The sequence below is a fragment of the Bacillus rossius genome, chromosome 1 (assembly GCF_032445375.1).
Source record: "Bacillus rossius redtenbacheri isolate Brsri chromosome 1, Brsri_v3, whole genome shotgun sequence".
NCBI lineage: Eukaryota > Metazoa > Arthropoda > Insecta > Phasmatodea > Bacillidae > Bacillus > Bacillus rossius.
The window spans coordinates 146042210-146068288 of NC_086330.1; the positions used below are offsets into that span (position 1 = coordinate 146042210).

General features: G+C 35.3%; 2 protein-coding genes across 3 annotated transcripts in view; one reads left to right on the forward strand and one right to left on the reverse strand.

Annotated features, from left to right (window-relative positions):
• The window catches only part of LOC134546252 (ubiquitin carboxyl-terminal hydrolase 10-like), a 165243-nt gene that overhangs the window by 111296 nt on the left and 27868 nt on the right, over nt 1–26079 (reverse strand). Inside the window, exon 3 of one of the 2 annotated variants that reach the window (XM_063388946.1) lies at nt 12962–13063. The exons of the other annotated variant lie outside the window; for it this stretch is intronic. Within the exon in view, the coding sequence (XP_063245016.1) occupies nt 12962–13063 (102 nt within the window). The remainder of the gene's footprint in view (nt 1–12961; nt 13064–26079) is intronic. 2 annotated transcript variants of the gene reach the window in all.
• Nucleotides 4236–8711, forward strand: LOC134546253 (zinc finger BED domain-containing protein 4-like). The gene is made up of 2 exons (XM_063388948.1): nt 4236–8208; nt 8342–8711. Exons 1-2 carry the CDS (start codon nt 6589–6591, stop codon nt 8693–8695), a joined length of 1974 nt encoding a protein of 657 aa, XP_063245018.1. The 5' UTR covers nt 4236–6588; the 3' UTR covers nt 8696–8711.

Sequence of the window (26079 nt, forward strand, 5' to 3'; positions counted from 1 at the left end):
CACGTAGCCTACCGAGACCACTCGAATACAACTTGTTTATAATATGAACAGTGGACAATCGAGTAGCGTATTGTGGAGAAAAACTTCAATGTGATCCAGAATAGACGTTTTGTGAAAAAACTTGTAATTATATGAAAATATTTGAGATAAATGTGCATTATGTCGGCAAAATTTGTTCGTGGTACACGGGAAAACATATCAACATTGACAAAAGTTGTGCGCTATATCCAATAAATTAATACATAACCTCACATCATTTTGCCGGGACTGAGACGGAAATTCACAATAAACGGGAATTCATTATAGGCGGGTTCACTATAAACAGGTTCTACTGTAATTGGTAGAAAGAATGCAAAAACATAACTGCACACAAAAGCCACGTTTTTTCGTATCAGCTTGGTAGTTTTCAAAATAATTGATATTGCCTCTTTATCAAGTGCACTTTATTTTCTTATGATCGCATCAAAAACTAACTTCACCTGAAACAACGACTTTAAATTCACGTAATAAGCTTTGTTTTCACCTTATTCCACGTAAAATAGCCTTCAAAAGATAAACGACGCCATGTCCGTTCTGTAGTTCACTGCATGGAACGGAACATAAGTTAATACAAAGTCTCAAGGGCAAATTAAAAAAGAGCAAAACACGAACAAATGAAGGCCTGGGTTCGCTAGTGAACTAACGAGTGCCTGGATCGGCCAGAAGTTATGGTGGGTGTTTGTAACAGCCTATTGCAACGGACAATCGTAGACCAAGTAAAAAAAAGGTTGCAGTTGCCGTGTGCCTTAAGCAGCCGCCTTTTAGCGGAGTCGCTCGGTAGCGGTACGAGCGCATCAAAACAAAGCTTTGTTTGAATTATACGCACATTTAAAATTTCCAGAATTTGTAGCATTTTCCCTGACATTTCCCAGAATTCCCTGACCATTTTAATTTCCCTGACATTTCCCAGTTTTCTAGTCCTGTAGCAACCATGTATTTGCTTGTTATAAGGGTGGCGACATTGAAATTTATGTTAGCTCACTTGAAATAAATAAAGACGTAAGTAAATAAATACAAACAGGTGATTTGTCATTCTGCTACGTCCGAAATACTTTCTGTACGAAAATAGAATGGATAAGCGAAAAGTCTTGATATTTCTTGCTGCATGGCAATTATTGTTGGGTTTATTTCATTTATTACATAAGTGGGAGCAAGAAAGCTCTGCACGACAAAAGGAGCGCAACATTTTCATACATCAATTATGTATGCAAAACTTGCATTATTTCAACATAAGACGTGAAACCAAACAGTGACTGAAAAGAAAGTACTGGGTGAAAGAAAGGTGTCATGATTGGTGGGAGCGGGTACTAGGGTATGTATGTTTTTACTAACGAAGAATGGTTAAATAATTTTAGGATGTCTTATTAAAACATTCATTTTCATCTGTAACCGACTCACCAAGTACCTTGAACCTCATTCAATGTGTGTCCGTAAACCATTATCGGTTACAAAGAAAGTAGCGATTGCACTGCACAAATTGGCATCTTGCGCCGAATACAGAGTCGTGGCAAATCAGTTTGGTACACACAAATGTGTAGTGCACAAATGTGTGTGGGTTGTATGTGATGCGTTGATTAAATAATTTAAGTATAAGTATCTTACGATGCCAAATGAAATGGAAGCACATGAAATAACCGAAGGCTTTGAAAATATGTGTGGAATACCTAACGTAATTGGTGCAATAGATGGGACACATATCCCAATTCTGCCACCATGTGATGGGTACCGTGATTTTGTAAACTGCAAGGGATGGCCTTCATACATTATGGCAGTTGTAGACCACATGTACAGATTTAGGTATGCGACATGCCAACATGCTGGAAGTTCAAACGATTAATCTGTTTTGAAAGATTCTATGCTATATAAACATGCAGATGTTATAATACCAAAATGGAGCAAAACAGTTAATGACAATGAAATTCCAGCAATGCTGTTAGGTGATCCTGCCTATCCTTTGCTGCCATGGCTGTTGAAAGGGTATAAAGGTAATGTTAGTGCTGAAGAGGAATCATTCAATGTTTACCTAAATCGTGGGCGTGTGGTGGTCGAAAATTCATTTGGCAGGCTAAAAGCAAGATTTAGGTGCTTGGCCAAGAGGCTAGATATGCATTACACATCCGTGCCTAAAGTTGTCATATCTTGCATGATCCTGAACAACATCATAGAAACAAAGAAAGAAACCTTTCAGCAAAGCTGGTTGGAGGCTGTCCAGCAAGCTGAACTGCAGTTTCCTCAGCCTCCTCGGAGACTAACAAGAGACTACGATGACAAAATTGCTGCAACAGTACGGGATAATTTAAAGAATTATATGTTGAGATACCCTCTTAGGAGATCAAGGCTCGAATGACATGTGAATTTATAGAGGTGAACATTGTGGAGCAATGTAAGCAAAGTTTTTTTGTTTGTTTAAATGTTCATTTCTACAACAAAGACTTCAAGGTTCTAATCATATCTGTGTAAAAAAAATTAAAATATACCCATCCTAGTATTATTTTGAACAATAGGATTGGCAAACATGATACTGAACATAATTTGGTCTGTATAAATTACCATATATGTTTTAAACCTTTAATATTTATTCATTGTAATCCTATACCTCATACACTTACACATAGTACATACATATAGGATATACCGTGTTTTATCGCATAATGGTCGCACGCGTGTAATCGTAGCAACCATATTTTAGGCTGTCAAAATTGGGATAAAAAAACTTCTCACGTAAACGCTGCATGATGTTTTTGGTCCCGCTAGTAGATGCCGAGCGTTTGTGTAAGTAACTTTTCCGTATAAAACAATGTATGTATTTTAAAGTAGAAATCTAATATTTATTCGGTCATTACCACTTACTTAATAAATTAACGGAAAAATACGAAATTGTTTGACGTGTAAATTTTCTTATAAAGACGTTTTTAAACGTTATTTCCTTTATCTGATCGTCTGCGTCGCCACGGTGTCGGTATAATTTAAAATTTAATTTCGGTCATTACCACTTATTTATTTAATTAACGAAAATACAAAGTTGTCTGACGTGTAAATTTTCTTTTAAAGACGCTTTTAAACGGTATTTCCTTTATCTGATTGTCTGCGTTACCGCAGCGTACCGCTTATAAAAATGTAGCCAGCGTATCATTCATGTTTGGTTATGTTGCTTCCCGTATAGAGCGCGCGCACATAGTCGAATATCGATATCTCGCCGATTGGATGCAACGCGCGCTCTCTGTCAGGTGCTGAGTTAACTGCATTTGATAGCCCACATTCTTTCGTGGCAAGTGTGTACGACACGTTCGTTCACGTCAGATTCAAGTGGCTTGCGTTCGCGTTAGAGTTTTGGTTTTTCTATTTAAAGTTGAAGAAAGGTTTTTGTTTAAGGAATTATTAATATAGATTGTTTGGCGTGCTATTGAATACTCCACCTTTTTTTAAACAAACGTACTTTCCATGAACAGGTTTTGTTTTTATGAATAACTTCACCTAACAAATTTTTTCTCCACATAATCGTCGCAGCCCTACTTTTCAAACTTGATTCTAGAATAAAATGTGCAACGATTATACGAGAAAACACGGTAGTACAAGTCATGACAATCTGTTTAATAGCATGGTGTTTTCCTTGTACAATAAATATACAAATAACATAGTTGTATTTATTTTACTTTCGTGTGGCAACTGTGCATTAACTGTTTTGTGACATTTCTTTTTGAAAACATCTCAGTTGTCACATTATTACGAACAATGCACTCTTACTTGTTCAGTCATATGCAACATGTTATATTGCAAATAGTTTCTCTATAGTTCTAAAATTATCTCTTTTTATGAGGGGGCTCATCATCTGAAGAACCAATTAACACTTTCAGGCTCTGCACGAGAAACACTCTGCATCCCACTGTTGCTTGCAGTGTTGATAAATGTGTTCATAGGAGGCATTTGCAAAGAAGTTGCTGGAGTTTTGAAGGAGGTTGGCATATGGAACATCTGGGGCGGTAAACTTGGGAAAACAGGGTATTGATAAGTTTGGGGAGCATTCAGAATTTTATCAATAGCCGATGTGAATGTTCCTAAGATTTCCTTCAGCTCAACTGACCTTCTTCCGCAGCAACCTTCTCTTGTTCCTGTTGTTTCTGGAAGAACTCGTTCAAAAGCTGTCTCTGCTGGTTCATGAACTCTTCGGCAGATAGTCCTGCATTTGCTGCCTTTGTTTTTTTTTTGTATCCTTTTGGAACATTGTCTGTTGTTGATGCTGTTGAGTTACTATTATCGCTTGGTGATTGCAGGTACTCACTTATGTCACAGTTTCTCACATCAGGGTCAACTTCTACTGTGATCAGTTGCACTGTTTGTGGGACGATGCCAGAGTCCAAACCTTGTGTACTTGTTGAGGGCCTGTTCCCGAGCATTTCCTCCAGTAAATCGTAGTATTCACACTTGTCTCGTTCCACACCACTTTTACTATTTTCTTTCTTGCATGTGTTGTTTTAGACGCTGTTTGCTCGTGATTCTTCATAGTGTAGCCCTTTTTTTTCCATTTCTGCATGTACTAACTTATATATTTCTGCATTTTTGTACCTCCTCCCGTCAAACAGTTTAATTATTTCTCGTTCCCCTACAATTTCCAACAAAACTAACACTTCTTCTGTTGTCCACACATTCCTACTAACACTTGTCATTTTTAAACAACACACTTTAAAGTGTTATACACAACTGCCGTTGGTAAAAAATGCTGTGCATATTTACTTTCTATCGGTTTCCAATACGATAACGGTTTCCATGCCATTTTCCCCTCTGCTCAATCCCATTCCATCCCACAATTTTGGTGTATCGACCTTGAAACTCATGTGTTGGAACCCATTTCCATGGACGTTTTTGAATAGGTAAGTGTTCTTAAAACGTTTTAAACCCGACATGGAAACGTGGTAATTATTGGGGGGGAAAAAAAAAAAGGATAAAGTTTGATATGTACGGTTGGCACATGTTGCTAAGAAATAATGCGATCTGAAAGAATGCAGTACTACTAAGAAAAGTGAACAGGGTACTCATGGATTTTTAGGTTATGACAGTCTCTTTCGTTTTTCAGTAGTATCGGCCAAAAATTAACAAGCGTATCGGAAGTCTGCAGAAATGCAGATTCAACTAAATATTGGCAAAATCGGCCTCTTCAGTACAGCTCTACATTTGATGACATGAGTAAACATATTTCAGACTTCCAGGATATTGAAAAAGACTAATTTCCATGTAGGTTTATTGTGTATATGTTTTTTTTGTAAGTGTAAATTGAATTAAGTAAAATGCTTATATTTTTATTACGTTCAATTGATTTAACTTTAATGACAAGTTACAGATAATTATGACACTAATTTTGAGGTTAAGCAATTTTATTTAAGAATTCCAGCCACGCAGGTTGCCAGCGAGAGATGCTTCTCTTCTGCTGGAAACACCATCTCCAATCGTAGAGTTAATTTAACTCCTTAACGTGTAGAACAAATTATTTTTCTGCATGATAGATTAAAGAACAGAATTTAATACTCTATGACAATGTCTCTCAGAATTTTTGTGCTCCAAAGTGGAAATGTTGAAACAATGTGAATGAACTTTTCAAACAACATGATTTTTGGTCCTAAGTTTGTTGAAGCTCAGTAGGGACTCCAGAAAAATTGAAAAGGATGAAATTATTCCAAAGATATGTTATATTTACTAGGGATGGGAAAGTCGATCCGTCGATTCTTCGATACCCCGATTTTTTGATACATAATCGATAATCGAGGATCGGCGAAAATCACCGATTATTAAAATTCTGCAGGATGTAGACGTAAAGTGCTGCCTAGCAGCGGTTCATCGCTGTCGTTGCAGTAATTTTAGTCAGTTTTACAACTAAATAAATAACCATAAACGATATAATAAATAATAAATGAAATATAACATAGCTTACCACAGCTCAGTTGCCACAATCCCGTAAGCGGGAACGGAGGTTGGCGATTTCGTACTGTGCATTTAGGGTTATTTATTTATTAACGCAGTGTTATCGTATAAAGAAATTGTAGCCCAACTTTTACTTGCTGAATACACCCACATTGGTAGCCATGTGCACAAAATTTCAAGATTCTACTGAGAAGTGTGCCACGTTTTCTACGTTTCTAGTATATTTATTCACTTGCGTTGTTGCATATTTATTTTCGTCAATGATTTTTTTTGTTAACCAGCATTTGTCTATACATGAACTTTCACAGGTTTGCCAACTTCCGGTACAGATCTTATTCTCAATTACTTAACGATAAAATGCAAGAATAACGTGGCCATAGCCCGTAACATTTTACGAGTTACGTATTTTCCGTAATTTATTTAATAACAGTAAACATTAAATCACCAGTTAATTACGCAACTTAAACATAAAATTTCAATGGACGTTTTTGAAACACGTTTTCATTCCAGTAAGTTACCAGTACGGCAACTGTAGAAATTTTCTTACATGCTTTTGTTTCCAGTGATGCTTCTTTGTTTGAATGTTGGGTAATGTTAGCGCAATACGAATAGTAAAATAACATTTTTATTTACGTGATGTCTAGTGAAGTGTGGAAATACTTTGTCATCGACCGACAAAATTCTGGCTACGCAATATGTCAAATCTGTAAATGTACAATCTCACGTGGCGGTAAATCTAAAACTACAACAAACATGAAAAAACATCTCGAAAACAAGCATGGGAGTTACGTTCATGAGACGAAGAAACAAAGGCTACATTCATCGGAATTGAGCGAGATTGAAGAAAATGAAATAGATGATAGTTCAGCACAAAATTGTTCTTCAGAGACAACCTTGCCATTGTCATCAAATTCAGATGTTAGGCCTACTGCTACTGATTCATCGAGAGGCAGCGGTTCAGTGTCCCCGAGGCATGCTGAGAAAGTTGGCCAAACGAATATTTCATCAAGAACACCAAACCAGTATAGGCTAACTCCTAAAAGTCAATACCAGCCTACATTACAATCATTTATTGATAAAACTGCACAATTCAAGTCCACTGATCCTCGTGCAAAATCAATAACTCAGCACATAGGTAGAATGATGTGCTTAGACAATCGTCCTTTTAGCATGGTTGAAGACAGAGGATTCACAGAATTTGTCAAATTCCTTGAGCCTAGGTATGTTTTGCCCAGCAGAAAACATTTTTCAAATACTGTTGTACCACACATGTACCAAGAATGTAGGGAAAATGTGAACAAAAAGTTGGACGAAGCTGAACATGTGAGTCTTACAACAGATATGTGGACTTCAACAGCCAATGACGATTATCTTGGTCTAACTGTGCATTTTGTTGATTCCAATTTTGTCTTGCAACACCTCAACATTGGGGTTATTCCCTTTCCTGAATTATCTCACACAGGGAACAATTTGTGCAATTTTATCACAGAAACACTTGAAGAATGGAAGCTGCAATCTAAAGTTGTTGCCATTGTAAGAGACAATGCCAGGAACATAACTGCTGGCCTAGAATCATCCGAATATGAACATCTGCCATGCCTAGCACATACCCTGCAGCTTGTTGTAAAGGAAGGGCTACTGAACAACAAGAATGTAAATAATCTGATTGCCAACGGTCGTCGCATAGTTGGCCATTTCAAACATTCTTGTAAGGCGACAAAAGAGCTAAAGAAGGCTCAAGCCACGCTGAAAATGAAAAAACATAAACTTATCCAGGATGAACCAACGCGTTGGAATTCATCTCTCCATATGCTACAGCGCTTACTTGAGCAAAAACAGTCTGTTTCTTTAGCATCAGCAACTCTGCAGTTACCTGTGACTTTTTCATCAGCAGAATGGAACCTGATGACAAATGTAGTAAACCTTTTAAGTATTTTCAACCATGCAACATTGGCTGTAAGTACTCAGTGTGTGACAGCCTCAGAAGTCATACCTATAATCAACAGTTCTACTGAAGAGCTAAGGAAACCAGCACCTACTGGATCAGGTGTACAGGGCATCAAAAATGATATGCTTGCTGCCATAACTTTGAAGTATTCTGATGTTGAAGAGAATATGTTGTACGCAGTTGCAACATTACTGGACCCACGATTTAAACACCATGTTTTTGTGCAGGACGGTAATGTCACAAAAGCGAAAGTTTTTTTGATTGAAGAAGCAAGAAAAACTATCTGTTTGAAACAACCTGAAACTGAGGTAAGTTAGGTGCTAATTTCCTTGTAATTCATTAAGTGTATTCTTATTTGTCTACTTCTGCTGTTTTATGTTGACACATTTGTTTGTTCATTTTTAATTTTTAATTTTGAAAATTTTGTTGCTTTTCTCTCAGTCTGTGCCGCAAACATCCAGCCAAGCAATGGAAAGCCATGGTATGTGGACATTTTACTCAAACATAATGAAGACTGCCCCAAGTGTAAGCCACATCGCATCAGTTGAAGATGAGATTAATGTTTACTTGGAAGAACCTATTCAAAATTCAAGTACCAACGTTTTCCAGTATTGGAAAGAAAATACCAAGTACCCATGTTTAAAAAAACTGTCAAAGAAATTTCTTTGCATTCCACCTTCAACTGTACATTCCGAGCGATTATTCAGCACTGCAGGACTGATTGTTGATCAGAAACGGAACCGTTTAGATCCTGAACGAGTCAAAATGTTGGTTTTTTTAAATAAGAATTTGTGATCTAATAAGAATTTAGGATCTAGTAAGACTTTGTGATCTAATAAGATGCTTTGCCAGTTTTCATTTATTATTTTAAGAACTTTCAATTTTATTTTGTCAAAAGTGTTGTTTTTATGATATTTCACTATGTTGTCATTTATTTCAAAGGTATAAAGATTGAATTTGGTAGTTTCTGGTTTTTTACAATATTTTTAATAATCACAACTTTTTGTGGCTATTTAAAGTTTGATTGATAAATGTTAATGATTGTACATTTAGTAATTAATATACTATTTATTAAATTGTATTCCAATGAAATTGTTAGTATTTTGATGACTTTACGACAATTCACTTTTTATTAGTACTACTGACCTATTACTAAATTACGTATTCTCTTTTCAAAATTACATATTCAACTGGATTAAACATAATCCACATAAAAAATAATGCTTGCCCTACACATTACACATTACAGAATAGTAATTTCAATTTCTTTATTTCAAGTAATGTAAAGTTTTGTTTTATGTGTTAAATTTAATAGTATTTATTTATTATTTTGAAAAATGCTTTTTTAGTGTATTCAATAAGTATGTTTACTGATTCCATTGTAACTTATACTTCAATCCCGAAAATGAGAATCTATAACTTAACCTAATTGATTGGAATCGATAATCGATAAGAATCGATGATCGCAACAAGACTCGATAATCGGTATCGAATCGAAAATTTTGAAAATTTCCCATCCCTAATATTTACACAAACATATACTTGTAAATTGTGCTTAAGTTAGTTGGATGATATCAGTTACTAATGAACCAATGGAAACAGGTAAGATTCAATGGCAAAAATGTTTTTTTTCTTTCCTAGCAGTGCAAAATGTAAATGCACTCTGTAAATAGTTACCCAAAATTAATAAGCCCACTTCATTTTAATACTTTTTTCAAATATTATACTAAGTTTAAGGTAAAAATAATTTCCCAAAAGTGTAACTGTACCATAAAAGCTTAAGCTTGAGCTCGCTCGAAGCTCGAGAACTTTCAAGTAGGCTCGCTTGAGCTCTGCTCGAAGTAATATTCTTAGGCTCGCAGACCTCTAAAAAAAAGGCCTATATTTGTAGCCTTTTGTGAAATGAATAAGTAGCTTTATCATGTAGGTCTACGTAATTCTTATTTTTGTAAAATCATTTGTTTCAATGTATGTATATACAGCCTACCATAAATCTTATGTCAAAGTGTTTTATTTCGTATGTAAACTGTAGCAGTGTAGCCTATATAAATCTGTGAATGTTGTATATGAAAGTAACAAATAGCATTTAAAGAAGTTCTTACATTCAAGTTAATTATTATTTCTACAACTGCCAACTGGAAATTGTATGTAATAAAATAATATTGTCAACTCTTATGTTTGTGAAAATATTTATCCTTCAGTAATATGAGTATATAAACTTAATGCAAATTATTATGATAGTAAAACTTAAAAATGAAAGAAAAGATTCGAAATTGGAATCGAATTTCAAATAGTTGGTAGGGATTCGACTCGGAATCAAATCCAACTTAAAATGGAGGATTTGCACAGCCCTAGAAAACACTAAGGGCGGAATTCATAGTGGTTATATAAGCAATACTTGAAAAAAGTACTGCTTATATGCATGCTTAAGTATGGCAATAAAACAATAGCAAACAAAAAGAGCACTGCTTATTAGGACTACTTCAAGTAATACTTCACAAAGCACTGCTTAAAATAACTACTGCTCAATACGAATTCACAGTCATGAAATAAGTTTTCCTTGTTTCGCAAGTATTCATAATCAAATAAGCTAATTTATTCATTGATATAAGTAATACTTCATGAAGTCGGCTGTCTAGGTGACTGAAGTACCGGTACGGATTTGTTTGTTGTAAGGAATAGGTTATGTAAGGTATTAATTCCCGTTAATTTTTCCATATATTAAATTAAAATTGAGAGAGCAAACAAATTCAATTTGGGGAAAATAAATAAAACAAATCGTTGCCGCTTAGTCTTGTAAACAATACAGGCTACGTACATAACCTCTTCTGCAGCTAGCATGATGGATTTTGGTGAGTGGTACGATTTTGAACTTGTGGCTTAAGTTTACGAGGACCATGTCAATGTACGGACACCAAAGCGCTACATACGAGATGCATTAAACCCTTTCGAGTGGTATAGTGATTCTGAGTTCAAGCGACGTTTCAGATTCAGCAAGAACACATTCATCCAAATTATCATTCCGTTAATTGAACCTGCACTGAGGAATGAAACTACTGCTTTGTATTTTAAGACTAACTGCTTAAACAAAATTCTTTCCGAATCAGTATAATGTTTTCCTCTCTTTTCTTTTTCACTAGCCATCACGAATCACGAAAGTTGTTTCGCTACCACGTGGTTAACTTCACCCGCTTATAGATCACAGACACAAGATGGCCAACATAATTTAACAACACAAACATTCAAAACATATTTATGTAGTTGTAAATTCGTTTTTAATACATGTTCTTATTTATGTTATTCAAGTTCACTATCAAATAAAGTATAAATATCATCTTACGTATTAATTTCATTATTTTTAACACATATATGGTTTGAAACGTGGGCATTTTGATCTTCAAACAGGTAAACTATGTATTTACAGTGGTATATTTGCTTGCGTTACTTTGGCACAAAATTCGTCCTTTACTTTTTGAGATATTTCATCAAGTACAGCATGGCAAATATAAGTAGTGCTTGTAACAGTATTACTTCGTCAAGAATAGGTTTATGAATTCATTGCTGGAATAAGTACTACTTGAAGAATAAGCACTACTTTATAAAGTATTACTTATTCACCAAACAAGTCTTCGACTATAAATCCCTCCCTAAGTATAACAATAGCACACTTAAAGAATTAACACGGCTAGTCTTTTAAAATTTCAATGTTATTTAGTGAGAAAACCACAAAGTCTAATACTATACAGTGCTTGCACACACAAAAATAGCTTTTAAGTTAGCTCAGGTCTATACTTAATCCAAGGCAGTAAAAACAAACTTATACCAAAAATAATTGAGCGATTATTCTTCTAGTTATTTTTCAATTACCATTGAGCGTTGCAACGACTTTCTTCTCCAATCAACATGGCATTATCAATGTATATGTAACAAACCATTCTACTGATTAGTGGCTAGTGTGTTAATTTCTTTGGCATGAGACGTTAACACAATGCATGGATTAGGTTATGACGGAGGAAAATTAGTGTTTTAAATTTTTTTATAAATATTCACATGTGTCACAATTAAACCGAGTAATCACGTAATAGTTCCTACATGTTGGGCAATTGTAAAAAAGTTTGTTTGCACGTGGGCTGCAACATGTTTTGCACAATCACTAAAACTTAGACATCCCATTTAATGATCTTTTAACAAGAGTAAATTCTATTTTAACTAACTTATTTGAGGAAAATATTTACATAAGAGTATTAAAAATATTAGAAAATAGTTCTAAAGTAAGAAAAACTGACAAAATAAAACTAAAACAATAAAAACATGGTTGGCCACAATTATTAATTTCAATAGTGCCATGGTTGCTTGTCGATGCTGAATATGAAAGATATCATGCTTACTAGTTGAAAAAAATTAATTTAACATATTTATGAAATAAAGTTCACATATATTTGCAAAATTACAATGTTTTTCCAGAAAGTACTGAAATTTAACTTTGGTTGTTAAAGAAATATATAGCTAATTGTAGTTATATAATTCCAAAAATGTTTGTCTAATGTTTGTAAAAATACACCTAAATTTTTACGAAAATGGACAATTATTGATCCTTAAAAACAGCAAACCCGTAATTATTTATCAGTATGTCACATACAACACCCCCCCCCCCCCCCCCCCACAAATGCAAATTGGCAAAAAAAAAAAAAAGAAAAAAAAAGAGGCCTGATTCTTATGAAAAGAATCAACGGTTCTAATACCAGTCAGAATCTATGGGATTGTGGGATCAAAGATGCCTCCAGCTAATCCCTTATTTTATTCCAGCACACACTAATATTAAGAATATGGCTTGGAAAAAAAAATACACAAACATTCTAAAAACCAAAACCAGTTTATTGCCATGATGGTATAAAAGCGTACTTCAACACTGAAAAAATATAAAGCATAACAAAAATCTGTATCCAGGCAAGACATTTTTTGCAAGCAACACATGCACAAATACTGCTGGCGTAACTTTACAGGCAGTCCTACTGGGAGGCAACCACAATTCGGGGCTCGAAGCACAAACACAGACGTTACCTGCGATGGACAGCGCCAACCCCAAGGCTGGAGGAGCAGTGGAGTAGATGGGAGGGGGGAGGTACACGCCCGTCACACCATGGTGCGGCAACGTGGCCACGCCTGGGCATCATCAAGAAATACTGTACACCCCCTGAAGTGTCTAACACTCCAAATATGTTTTAAGCAACACACGCCACTTTTTGCCCAATAGCGTGCTAAATCAGTATTCTTTACAGCTCACCGACGAGGTATTGGAGACACCGGCGTTCCCACACTCCTACTTAAAACTAATTCCACTGTTCCATTTGAGTTTTCCTTTCTCATCTGTCTAACTGACAAGAGTAACAGATACACTAAAATACGAATTTCTACCAAACCACATTTGAACGAACATGCACAAAATAGTTTGCACTGTTATTTCCATCAACACTGCATGATTACATAACACTGCCAGTTCAATTTTTTTTTTAAAAATCAAACTTTGACAGATACTCCATAGATTGCGACCATGGAAAAAAAAATATAGAAATCTGACTGCTTCAAATTAATAAATACATATTTGCATGCCTTACGTTCAATTTATGTTAGCAGAAATTAAATACAGATTATTAATGGCAGATCCATAAGTGGTTAGAATACATTCAGTTTTAACACAAGATTTTATATTACATGAAAAATTACTGCCAGCGATGAATGGAATTTGTATTTTTGTACTTAAATGTTAATTATACTCATTGAAGGCACTCATTTAAATGACTACAATACCAGAATGGTATAAGTTTTGTTGTTTTCTATAAAGTTGAAGTCCACCTAAACCATTTTTGTATCTATGTATCAAGATTTCCTGCAGCTTTATCACTGTGTTTATAATTAAAACCATTAAAAAGAACATTTACCATAATGATTAAATACTAGCAGTAGTATCCAAGTCCAAGTAATTTTAAATGTATGACTGGTTACACTTACAACCATACATTTATACAAATTTGAATTTTAAACGCAGCATTAGTGACTACCACCTTTAAACTGAGGCCGCACACAAAGCTACGCTATGTTCACTGTGCCAGGTGGCCAGACAGGATAGTCTAGTTCGCGATGTCAGAGACGCATGCCGTGGAATTCATGTGATGATTCCGGCAATTATAATATTCAGCTGGCTCTTACAACATGTAAAAGTAAAAAGAAATGGGTTTATGAAGTTAATCTAAAAATAAATTAAATTTGGAGAATTTCATCATTTTATGATCATGGTTGCTACAGAAATAGAATCTTAGAATTCCCTGTTTTCCAGAAATTTAAGAGAAAAATTCCCTGACTTTCTTTTGAAGTTCATACCATAAATATTAACGTGCATATGATTAAATGTAATATAAAAATTTCAAAATGAGGTAAAATAAGGTTTTTTTTTGTGTTAATTTGACGGCAGAATTGCGAATGTTTTTTTTTTCCTTCGACATGGCTGGTGAGAGCTCTTCGACCCATATTGCTGAGTTAAATACTTTTGTAGCACAAAGTGCAGTATGCAGAATTTATGTTTTTTAGCAGAGGGTTTGATATGCTGAAACTGTGGCTCCTTGAGCCAATCCTCCTTAAAAGTAGTTTTCTTCGACATCTCTAAGCTAAAAAAAAGTACATATTAATATTTTCAGGTTAGGTTAAAACATTATTGTTTATGAATTCTTAAAAAAATATAACTACACAAATAAAAAAACTACTATTACAAATTCACACCTAGCAATATAACGGGCCTACTTAGAGAATTACAATAGCAGCATTACAACATGCAATACTCTTACAATGCTAACTAATGATTCTGGGGGAAAACATGTTCAGTTATGCATATTTTTTTATACACAATTAAGTGTCACGCAACAGAACTCATGGATTATAACGTTTGAAAAAAAAAGTAATTAAAAAAAATAGGTAGAAAAAAAGCATAAAACATAACCGCACACAAAAGCCAAGTTTTTTCGTATCAGCTTGGTAGTTTTCAAAATGATAATTGATATTGCCTCTTTATCAAGTGCACTTTATTTTCTTATGATCGCATCAAAAACTAACTTCACCTGAAACAACGCCTTTAAATTCACGTAATAAGCTTTGAACTCACCTTATTCCACGTAAAAATAGCCTTTAAAAGATAAACAACGCCATGCCCGTTCTTCAGTTCACTGCATGGAACGGAACATAATACAAAGTCTCACGGCCAAATTAAAAAAGAGCAAAACACGAACAAATGAAGGCCTGGGTTCGCTAGTGAACAAACGAGTGCCTGGATTGGCCAGAAGTTATGGTGGGTGTTTGTAACAGCCTATTGCAACGGACAATCGTAGACCAAGAAAAAAAAAAAAAACGTTGCGGTTGCCGTGTGCCTTAAGCAGCAGCCTTTTAGCGGAGTCGTTCGGTAGCGGTACGAGCGCATCAAAACAAAGCTTTGTTTGAATTATACGCAACTTTAAAATTTCCAGAATTCGTAGCATTTTCCCTGACATTTCCCGGAATTCCCTAACCATTTTAATTTCCCTGATATTTCCCGGTTTTCTAGTCCTGTAGCAACCATGATGATGCAGTTGCACGAGGACGAAGCCAAATTTATCGATTATTTCAGAATAAATACAACTCAGTTTGATAGCATTCCTTTGAAAACAAATCCCAGGCATTGTCCTGCTTATCATGCCTTTTTATTCTTCCATCTACATAATACTAATTTAAAGCAAACACCACAATTGTTTATCTGCGTATGCGCAACATCATCTACGTTTTTAAAAAATAGCAGAGAACCAAACACATGGCGACATGGCCAAAATAGCAAACACTGCTACATTTTCACAAAGTAGTTTAGTTTATTTATTTTTTGAAGCTAGTTTTTCTTATTCCAATTATGTATATTTTTGATTTTTTGGTTGAGGGTATCAGTCTGAAGGTCTTCAAGCTGGTATATATTTTTTGTTTTATACTTTATTTTCTTCTCTTTCAGTGACACCTGCGATACAGCTCGCTAAATTTTACTCGCGTAGCAAAGATAAACGTACACAGCATCCTGTGTGGGTTTAGCTTTAAAATCATTAATTTAATGTAATTATTATTTAAAATCAGCAATAGGCCAGAACCTAATAAAAACTGGAAAATAATTTTGCACCTCAATGTAAAATGTGAGGATACCAGACAAATGCAGCCAAAAATTATTCAAGTGGAATGTTATGAGAAAAATAGGAACCTATGTGCGTGTAGAAAAGCTACAACAGACCATTTTTCAGTTGCTCAATCTCATAAAAGAATATAATGCTTAATATACATGAAGGGTGAGAAGAGGATGGAGAGAAGATGTCTTAGATGAAAGAGGGGAAGGGTGGCTGTCTGAAACTTGTTGACCAGCAGTTTTATAAAAAAAAACAAACAAGAAAAGGATAGAGGGGGGAGTTTTAACTGCCTTGCGTAAAAAATAAGATGCAAAAAAGCCAATTACTATACCTTAAAAACGGATCTTCTCTAATCTCATTCGTACATCAACTTAGTACCATCACATAGGATGAACTGTTAGGAAGATAGATAGCAGTTTTAAGCTCTTCACCAAACCAGTATATCACACAAGTTTTTTTTTAATAACTTGGAATATTGAAATTCAGCAATATTTTCTACCTCTTTCAAAATTAATGATATCCAATTATGGAAAAATTTGTCTAGTAAGTAACACTATTCGATTTACATGGATTTTAAGTAAACAGCAGCTCGAAAGAAAAGCCAGAAGATTTCAGGGTTAGTTTACCTAGCAAATACTAGGATGCACTAGTAGCAAACCACAGTAGAAACACAGTAAGTAAACAACAGTTGGGCATTATGTTAATAGGTTAAATGATCTTTCTAGTTTCTAATCCAAAGTTCATAGTTTTTAAAATCTTATTAGAACTGAAATATATCTTCTATATTAATAACATTATTATTTTGTAACTTAGAAATTATGTTAGCGCCTACTTAGGAATGATATGCTGAAGCCCTAATATATAAACAATGTAGTACATACATTAAAAATCAAATGTACTTAGACATATATTAGTATTCTAAATTAATTTAAACTAACAGTAAGGTAAGTGTACCGGAAGTCGTCAGCGTACCAGTAGTCTTCACTTATAAAATAAAAATTCATAACAAGTGCAAGAATGTAAAATCTTGCGTGTCGAACATATTAAGTTCAGAAAGAGTCATTTATTTTTTTCTACATGAAGATTTCTGAACGCACACGATTGCAGATAGGGGATTCCCGTATCTAAGAAGTCGTGTAGGATACTCTAAGAGAGATATACTGCTGGAAGTCGTTTGCCCTACAGGCGTTTGCCCTAAACGCATTTTCGAAGCATATTCTCGCATTCCTCATTCCAAACAGGCTTTGCCCTAAAAGTGTTTGCCCTAAAGTCGTTTGCCCTAAAGTTGTTTGTCCTAAAGTCGTTTGCACAAAATGTTTGATAATCACATTCGGACCAAGCTCCGGCATTTTCCCTAAAGGCGTTTGCCCTAAAATAAGTTTTTCGACAGTCGTTTGCCCTACAGGCGTTTGCCCTAAAAGTTTGCGAATTTTCAATAATCCGAAAATGAATGCTTGCCGGCGTTTGCCCTACGAACCTTTTCGAAGATAGATGTCCTTATAGTCCAGTCCCTTAGGATAGAAAATTGAAGTCCGTATGCTCCTTCGTGAAGAAAGCAAGAGACAAATTTTATTGTGTTCTTATATGTCCCAGGATACCGAAATGCCTTGGTGCCACTTTCACAGTGACGTCATTATAAATTGGCGGCCATTTCAAAATGGCCGCCAATTGCATTCATAAAACAAACTGTATCTCTGCTTACCTTCATCCGATTTTCATTTTGTTTTTTTTTATTAGACAGATCTTTTAACGGTGATTACATTTGTTGCCTACTAGATTTTTCATAGGTCTAACCATTTTCCCAAAATTTTGGAAAAATTGAATATTTAAGAATTTTTATTTTAAATATCTTATTACTGTGAAAAAACAAAGCTGTACACGATAATAAGTGTTTCATGAAACTTAAAGATAATTTGTTAAACTTTAATTTGATATATTACACAATGATACTGATCTTCAGTACAGCAACATAATTAGTGAATTAATCTGGGATTGTAATAAAAATGTCACAAATATTTCTGCTTGTTTATCTTCTCTCTAACCTGTGATTTTAATGTAACATAATTTAATTTTATGTTGCAGGTGAACTGTTGAGTAAGCTATGATGGAGAACATAAAATCAGTTGCTAAGTTCGACCTGCCACCTTCTGCTAAGAGAAGGCAAACTTCGGAAACAACATGGACACTGTGTTTATTGTGCCAGTTAGAGACTGCAGAAAGTGTTTCGGAACCAAAACGTAAAGAAATTTATGAGAAGTTATACAACTGTATCACAGAGCGAGCAACATGGAATGACTTGAACTTTGTGGAGTTGAAAATGTGCCTAGGTGAGTTGACAGCAACAGACTTTGAAGTAAACAAAGCAAAGTGGCATCGTTCTTGCTATCAAAATGCCACACATAAAGGGCATATGGAACGTGCCCACAGAATGTTCATTGAACAGTCCCGAAGTTCAATGCAGTGTCAACAAGAATGTAGCTCTTCTCTACATTTACCATACACCAGAGCAAAAACTAGTGTTTATGTGAAATCTGTTTGCATTTTTTGTGACAATGGTCCAACCAACCACAATAAACAACATTTAGTGCAAACTGATATTGCCGGGGAAAAACTGTTGAAAGCTGTAGAACTCAGTAATGACGATAGGTTACGTGTGCGAGTAAATGAAAGTTTAAATCCTGCAGATGCTCACGCCATTGATGAAATGTATCATAAAAATTGTTGGAATACAAATGTGAACAACAAGTTGCGGCAAGTAAATGTTCCATATCAAAAGCAAGATAAATTTGTTGAGGCATCAGACATTGAATTTATTAATTCACTAAGAGATTTTTTGGAACAAGAACATGTTGTTAGTATGGCAGAATTGGAAAATGTGAACAAAAATATTTGTCTGACAAATGGTGTCCCTGAAAGTGAAGTTAAGAGTAGACGGCAGATAAAGAAGTTGATTGAAGAACAACTTTTGGAGTTTGACGTGCTGTTCAGTTCTCCAAAGCGTAAAAATGAATCGGAAAGGGTGTCATTGAAAGCAGTTAAAGATGTCGCAATGGCACAAGCAGAAGACGAAAATGTTGGAGAAAACCTGAGAAATTTGTACTCTGCAGCAAAGTGTATCAGAAAACTCGCATTGGTAGCAAAACATTGGAACTTTGAAGGGTCTCTATTACAAGACAATGTGGATGATATTGTGCCAATGGAAATGTACTATTTCTTCAAGTGGTGCCTTGTTGGCCAAGTAGATATGTCTCATGTGAGTGCTAGCAAATCGTCAGAAGTAAATAACAGAGCTGTACGACTTTCGCAAAGTTTGATGTATGAATGCATGTCATCACGCCAAGTAGCAAAGAAGGATTCCCAGTTATCTCGTCACATTCATGATGTACCAGTTCCATTAGCTATTGGAATAGCTGTTCACAAAGAAAGCAGAAGTAAGAAACTTATTAAGATTCTAAATGGGTTTGGCTGCTGTGTTGACTACCATAGGATTTTACAACTAGAAGATCAGATAGTGGGTGAAGTTTTACATAGGATGGAAAAAAATGATGGTGTTTACATTCCTCCTGACCTGACAATAGGTAGGTTCATATTTTGTGCTGCGGATAATATTGACTTTCAAGAAGATACACGTGATGGGAAGCAAACCCTGCATGGAACTGTTATGGTAGTCTACCAAGAGATGCTAGAAGATGACACAAGTGTATCCCTGGTGTTAATTGGAAAATCACATAGTGAATCTGGGACAAAAATTAGCTATAGCAAACAAGAAGCAGTACATCTGAGGTCAAAACAATTGAAACCATCTATGCCAGTTTTAAATGCAGAATTGAACACCAACATGTACAGTAATGTATTTGAAGGAGCAGAATTAGATAACACTGCTTGGTTGACACTACAGGCAACATCTGTATCTTCCTTGACTGAGCACCCTAATAAAGAATCAAATGAATTTTTTTTGAAGACAACTCAGTGAACATCAGCTTACCTGAAGCTAACCACACATATACTTGGTCTGCATACAACTCCCTCATAGGTTCAGTCCATCAGAGAAATTGGGTGTGTGTACTGCCACTCATTGCTGAGTCACCTACAGACAGTCAAACTCAAATTAAGTTTATGAAGACCTTAGAGAAAATCAATACTATGGTTCAATGTAGCCAAAAGAAGGTGGTAGTCACTTTGGATATGGGACTTTATAGACCAGTTAAGCGCCTTGAATTCAACCACACCGACAACCAAAACAAATGGATCCTTCGACCTGGAGAGTTGTATATTATTATGGCTCAACTAAGAACTATAGGCAAATATATTGATGGCACAGGTATCCCAGAATTGTGGGTCGAGTCCAACATATATGGCCCTGCAACTGTGAAACAAATCTTGGAAGGTAGGCATGTACGGAGAGCACTAGAGGCTCATAAAGTTGTTCTCATATCTCTTTTTTCACTTTACCAAGAAGCATTTTTTGAGCAGTATCCAGAAGTGAAGCAGATTTTAAGTTTTAAGTTGAAAGTCCTTATTAAAGACTACTGATGGCTCACAAAGATCTTATGTATACTTTAACCTGTGAGGATATCATCAATAAGTTTGAATGTTTCGACTCTTCAAATGAAGTTATGAACCCTACTTTCAAAGTAATGAGGCAGTACATGAAGATGGTACAGTCCATGCTAGCATTTGTAAGCTCAGTACGCACAGGGGATTGGCATTTGCATCTTTCTTCCTTACATGACTTCACAAAATATTTCTTTGCAATGGACCTCTTCAACTACTCTGGCATGATTGCTTGGTACCTGGCTGAAATGGAAACACTTAAAACTACAGATCCAGAAATTTGGGAAGAGTTTGAAAAGGGAAACTGGGTAGTTAACAAAACACAAGTACCATTTTGTAGTTTGGGTGCAGATGAAGCCTTAGAGCATGAAAACAGGGCTATGAAAGTTATGGGAGGAATTGTAGGAATTACTCTTAATGAAAATGCAAGAACCCGTTTCTTTCTCACCTCTCCTGAGCTTACGCGGCTTGTAAAAGAAGCTAAGGATATGGCTGGATTTCAGGGATCCGATAAAACCAAACATCATGAACTGTCAAAAGTTGCTTCAGGAAGGCAAAGCAAAAATGTTTCAGCACTTTTGAAAACCCTTGAAAGAGTCGGGAACCCATTAAAATACTGCAGCAGAGATGAATTGATAAACATTAGAACAATGTGTGTTATGCCTCAGAAGACGAAGGAAGATATGTGTAACATGTCAACCATAGGACAAAAAAAGTTTATTAAATTCACAACAGAGCGCATAATTACTGGTCAAGTAAGCCTATGGGATCCCATAAAAAAAATTAAATCTTAGCACCTGCAAACATTCAGTGAAGACAGTACAAATAAAAATGAAAGACACTGTTTTGGAACTGAAACAAGACAGGGACCTCTTTGCGAGATTGCTTATAGTGGCCAGATCCCGTCCTCGGGTGGATGTGTGCGATACCATCAGTAATTATGAACTTTCTGTTGTACCACGTTCAATGTTTGCTCCTGATGGAACAATGTTGCACTGCTCTCAGAAGAGTAAGCTAATGGAACTACTCGAGTCATTACTAGACAACTTCCAGCATGAAGATAGCCACTCAGACATGGTCGAAGCAATGCAACCCAACTTAAGTGGCAGTGTTGCTATTATTGATGCCATGGCCGAGGTACAGGCGCTAGACAAACCACCTCACATTAAGACTTGTTCAGACTTGGCAGACCACTTTATATACCGCATTACTAATAAATATCGTTCATACAAATGCATCCACTTGATATTTGACTCATACATAGAAGATTCCTTAAAGAAGTTCACTAGGGAAAGGCGCCGTGTTAATGTTGAGCCAACTCATTACCGAATTCAATCTGAAACTACTATTTATACAATTTCAAAACAGAAGCTCCTTTCCCATGAAAAGACAAAGGACGAATTGTCCAACCTTTTAGCTGAGCAGTTTCTAAAATAAGCAGCACGCACAGGTCGGGATGTGGTAGTTTCTTGGCGTCAGATTGCTAAGGGCACAAATGAATGTGCATCTTTTCTGAGCAGTTCTCATGAAGAGGCAGATGCAAAGATCATTTTGCATGCCATAGAATCAAAAAAGGCTGGAGCAACACATTTAGACATTATCTCTCCTGACACTGATGTTCTTGTTCTTGCTTTGAGCAAGTATCCATCACTCCCACAAAACACAAATTTCATCATTGGAAGTAGAGACAGGAACAGAACTATACCACTTCAACCACTGTACAGTAAATTGGGAAATCTAAAAGCTGAAGCACTTGTGGGTTTACACTCAATATCAGGAGCTGATATCACTGGCTCGTTTCACAAAAAAGGGAAATTAAGTTTCTGGAAGCCCTTCATGACTGCAGACAATAATGTTCTGAATGCACTGGCAAACCTTGGTAAAACTGAAGTAGTGTCTGATGATGTAATGCTGGAAATTGAGAGGTTCCTATGCAAAGTGTATGTGCCCAATACAACTATTACTACAATTGGAGAATTGAGATGGTGGCTTTTTACACAAAAGCAAGCGGTGGGTGAAAATCTCCCTCCAACGAGGTCTTCACTTAGATTGGCTATATTGAGGGCACATTTGCAGGCAATGGAATGGCATCAGTGCGACAAACGACATCCAAGTTCAGCAAATCCCACAGAGTTTGGCTGGAAATATGAAGATGGACACTTAGTCCCTGTTACTTGCAACAATATCCCAGCCCCTCAAGCAATACTTGAGCTTGTTAAGTGCAACTGTGTCAAAACAAAATGCCAAACTGTTCGCTGTAAGTGTTCAAAAAGTAACCTCCCCTGCACAGAAATGTGTAATTGTGGTGGAGATGCTGACTTGTGTGGAAACAATTTGAAAAGTGAAACATTCACATTCGAAAGTGACGATGAAGATGAAAATGGTGTTCATTTCATGTGAAATCAAAATGATTAAAAATATTCATGACAGCTGTATTGTTATGCCTACATAATGCAATTATTATGTACCTAATTATAACTCTATTTATGAGACAATGCGACATGAGATGCTATTTGAGCAATAATTTCAGTTTATTTCATTTTAATTTTTTTTATGTTATGCATAAGAATGCCAAAAATGAGTACATGGTTTGTTTAAAAGTTTAATTTCGCACCAAGAAATATAAGAATAAAAAAAATTCATTGGTTTGATAAGACTATTCATATTTGTGTTTTCTTTTTTTGTTATCAAGATGTTCTCCTTAACACAGATATATTTACTTGTAGTGTAAATATTATGCATACATTGAAAACAAACTACATGAGTATTAAACAAATCATTATATAAAATAAATAAAGTTTAATAAGGAGCATTTGTCAATTACAAAAATACACTTTCCCAGATTAATTTGCTTACTATGTTGCTATACTAAAGAACAGAATCTTGTATAATACATCAAATTAAAGCTTAACAAATTATCTTTAACTTTCATAAAACAATAATTATCGTTTACTGCTTTTTTGATTCACTTTAACAAAATATTTAAAATAAAAATTCTTAAATATTCAGTTTTTCCTAATTGTTTTGAAAATGGTTAGACCTATGAAAAATGTAGTAGGCAACTAATTTAATCACCGTTAAAAGATCTGTCTAATAAAAAAAAACAAAATGAAAATCGGATGAAGGAAAGCAGAGATACAGCTTGTTTTATGAATGTGATTGGCGGCCATTTTTAAATGGCTGCCAATTTATAATGACGTCACTGTGAAAGTGGCACCAAGGCATTTCGGTATCCTGGGACATATAGGAACACAATAAAATTTGTCTTTTGCTTTCTTCACGAAGGAGCATACGAAATACCCTAACGGCCCCTACTATTACATGTGTCGCCCCTGTTGACAAATGTTGGAACCATTCTCCAAATGAGTACAAAGTACAAAATTCACATATTAGATGGCAGCACATACGGTTTGCTTTCCCAACATTGAAGTCTAAGAATGCAGCTGGTAATTGAACCTTACAACAGATGGTGCGCCAATCTCAGTGACTGGATTGTATTTTTTAAATCATTTTTCAACAGAGAGGTTGATGATGTAATATTTTCCAAGGTGGGGAGGGGGTTAACTAGCGAACGAATTAACTTAATTTAATATTGCTGCTATATATAAAAACAAGCGTTAACAAAAGGAGCTTACAAAATTTTATTATCCTTGCCTGCTGGAATTTTCACTTAAAGTCGTCCTAAAAACGATGACCCTAAAATAATTTAAGGCAGAGGATTATTAATATGCATTTATAAAAACATTTTCAGTGTTTAAAAGTTACTGTTAAAATAGCATCCGAGACCTTCATGCCTATTTTCAATTTTTATATAACATGTGCCCAACTCAATCTGTCGTTTTATTAATATGTTTGTAGAATGCGGTGAAAATACTTTCATCAAGAGTGTGCATATTTTGCTAATTTGCCCAGACCATCTATAGCTTAACCCCTAATAAGTTTTATGGGAACAAGTGAATTATAATAAAATACTGATTTTATGTCTGTCACACATAAAATCAGTATTTTATTATACTTCACTTGTTCCCTATATATATATATATATATATATATATATATATATATATATATATATAATGTACGCAATAGGTTTATCCAACCCGACTTTCTTGCCTTGGTCGGCAAATATGTTGGCTGTTTTCTCTGTTAGAACTCTGGGTATCGTGTGTATGGAGTAATGAATTCTTTCTTCACCCACTTTTATACCCATGGGTATAATAGAATATAAAGCAGAAATTGGGCGTCGTGTGGGGCGGGCTTACAGGACAGCAAACCATAACAAAAAATGTTAGCATAACAATCATGTATCAAAAATAGTATTAGTTGTGCACGCGCAGTTCATCTCCACAAATTAAGTTTGTACGTGACTATAATTTTTTTCTCCAGAGATCGTTTTTAGGTAGATTTCGCAGAGCGACTTACAGAAAATTTCACGATATTTTCTCCGATCTAGGTCCTATGAATTTCAGAATTTCTAATTGAGGTAAATATGAATGTCTAATATATTGTTGGATTGGATTTATATCCCATACATATTGTTGAGCCAACAATTAATTTGCAATTAATTGTTACATTGGATATTCTAGAAATATTGATAAGATTTTACATAGTTATTGAATCTTCTGGAATTTTTCAGAAAGTTTTTTTTTTATATTGGTAGGCCGCATGGCGAAATCTACCTTTCTGACTGGCTGCCATCGGGGATTTTTCTATTATAATTATGGGATATATGATTTCACACTATTATGCACACAGACGCTTCATATCTAAAACAATCTTGTTCAAACGAAAGGTTTTTAATTTTTTAATAAGACATTTCTTTTTTGTGACAGATATCTCAAAGAAAACAAAACCAGTAATTTGGCAGAATTCTATACGAGCCTCGTTGCCAAATTTAATAGACGCAAAATAATAAATTACCTACACACAGACACAGCGAGGCTCTTTTCAGCGTAAATGTTACATGGCAGGACAAGATTAAAGAAAGGTTTAGCTTGTGAGAAGAGTCCTTTCGAAAAAAAAAGTCAGGTAGGAGCCCTCTGGTTCAATATACAAGAAAGTCATTCGTAAAAAGATTTGAAACGGCACAACTCGGCGTAAACTGGCTTACCAAGAATATAGTCGGTTGAAACTAAAACGGCTTGAACTCAATTCGACTAAACCAAATGTTGTCTATGGATCCTCATCAGGGCAAGTTACTGATGTACAAGGGTGAGATCTTCCTGAAAATGAACTATTAAGTAAGTGTGAAAATTATGTTGCGTCACTGCAAGTCACTTTGGAAGAAGGAAGGAATATTGTGGAACAAACAAATATGCATACAATCCCGCAAGGAAAGTCGTTCTGTGTGCGGTGGGCTAAAGTCACATTATGATTATTGAGAAATACCATTATTTATCTTCATTATTTTATTTTGGGAATATAAGTGGAATCCACTATGGA

Bases quoted from the DNA above. Each gene is read 5' to 3' on its own strand.
- LOC134546253 (XM_063388948.1), top strand. From the start codon at position 6,589: ATGTCTAGTGAAGTGTGGAAATACTTTGTCATCGACCGACAAAATTCT. The intron at 8,209-8,341 runs GTAAGTTAGGTG...CTTTTCTCTCAG, and splicing joins TGAAACAACCTGAAACTGAG to TCTGTGCCGCAAACATCCAG.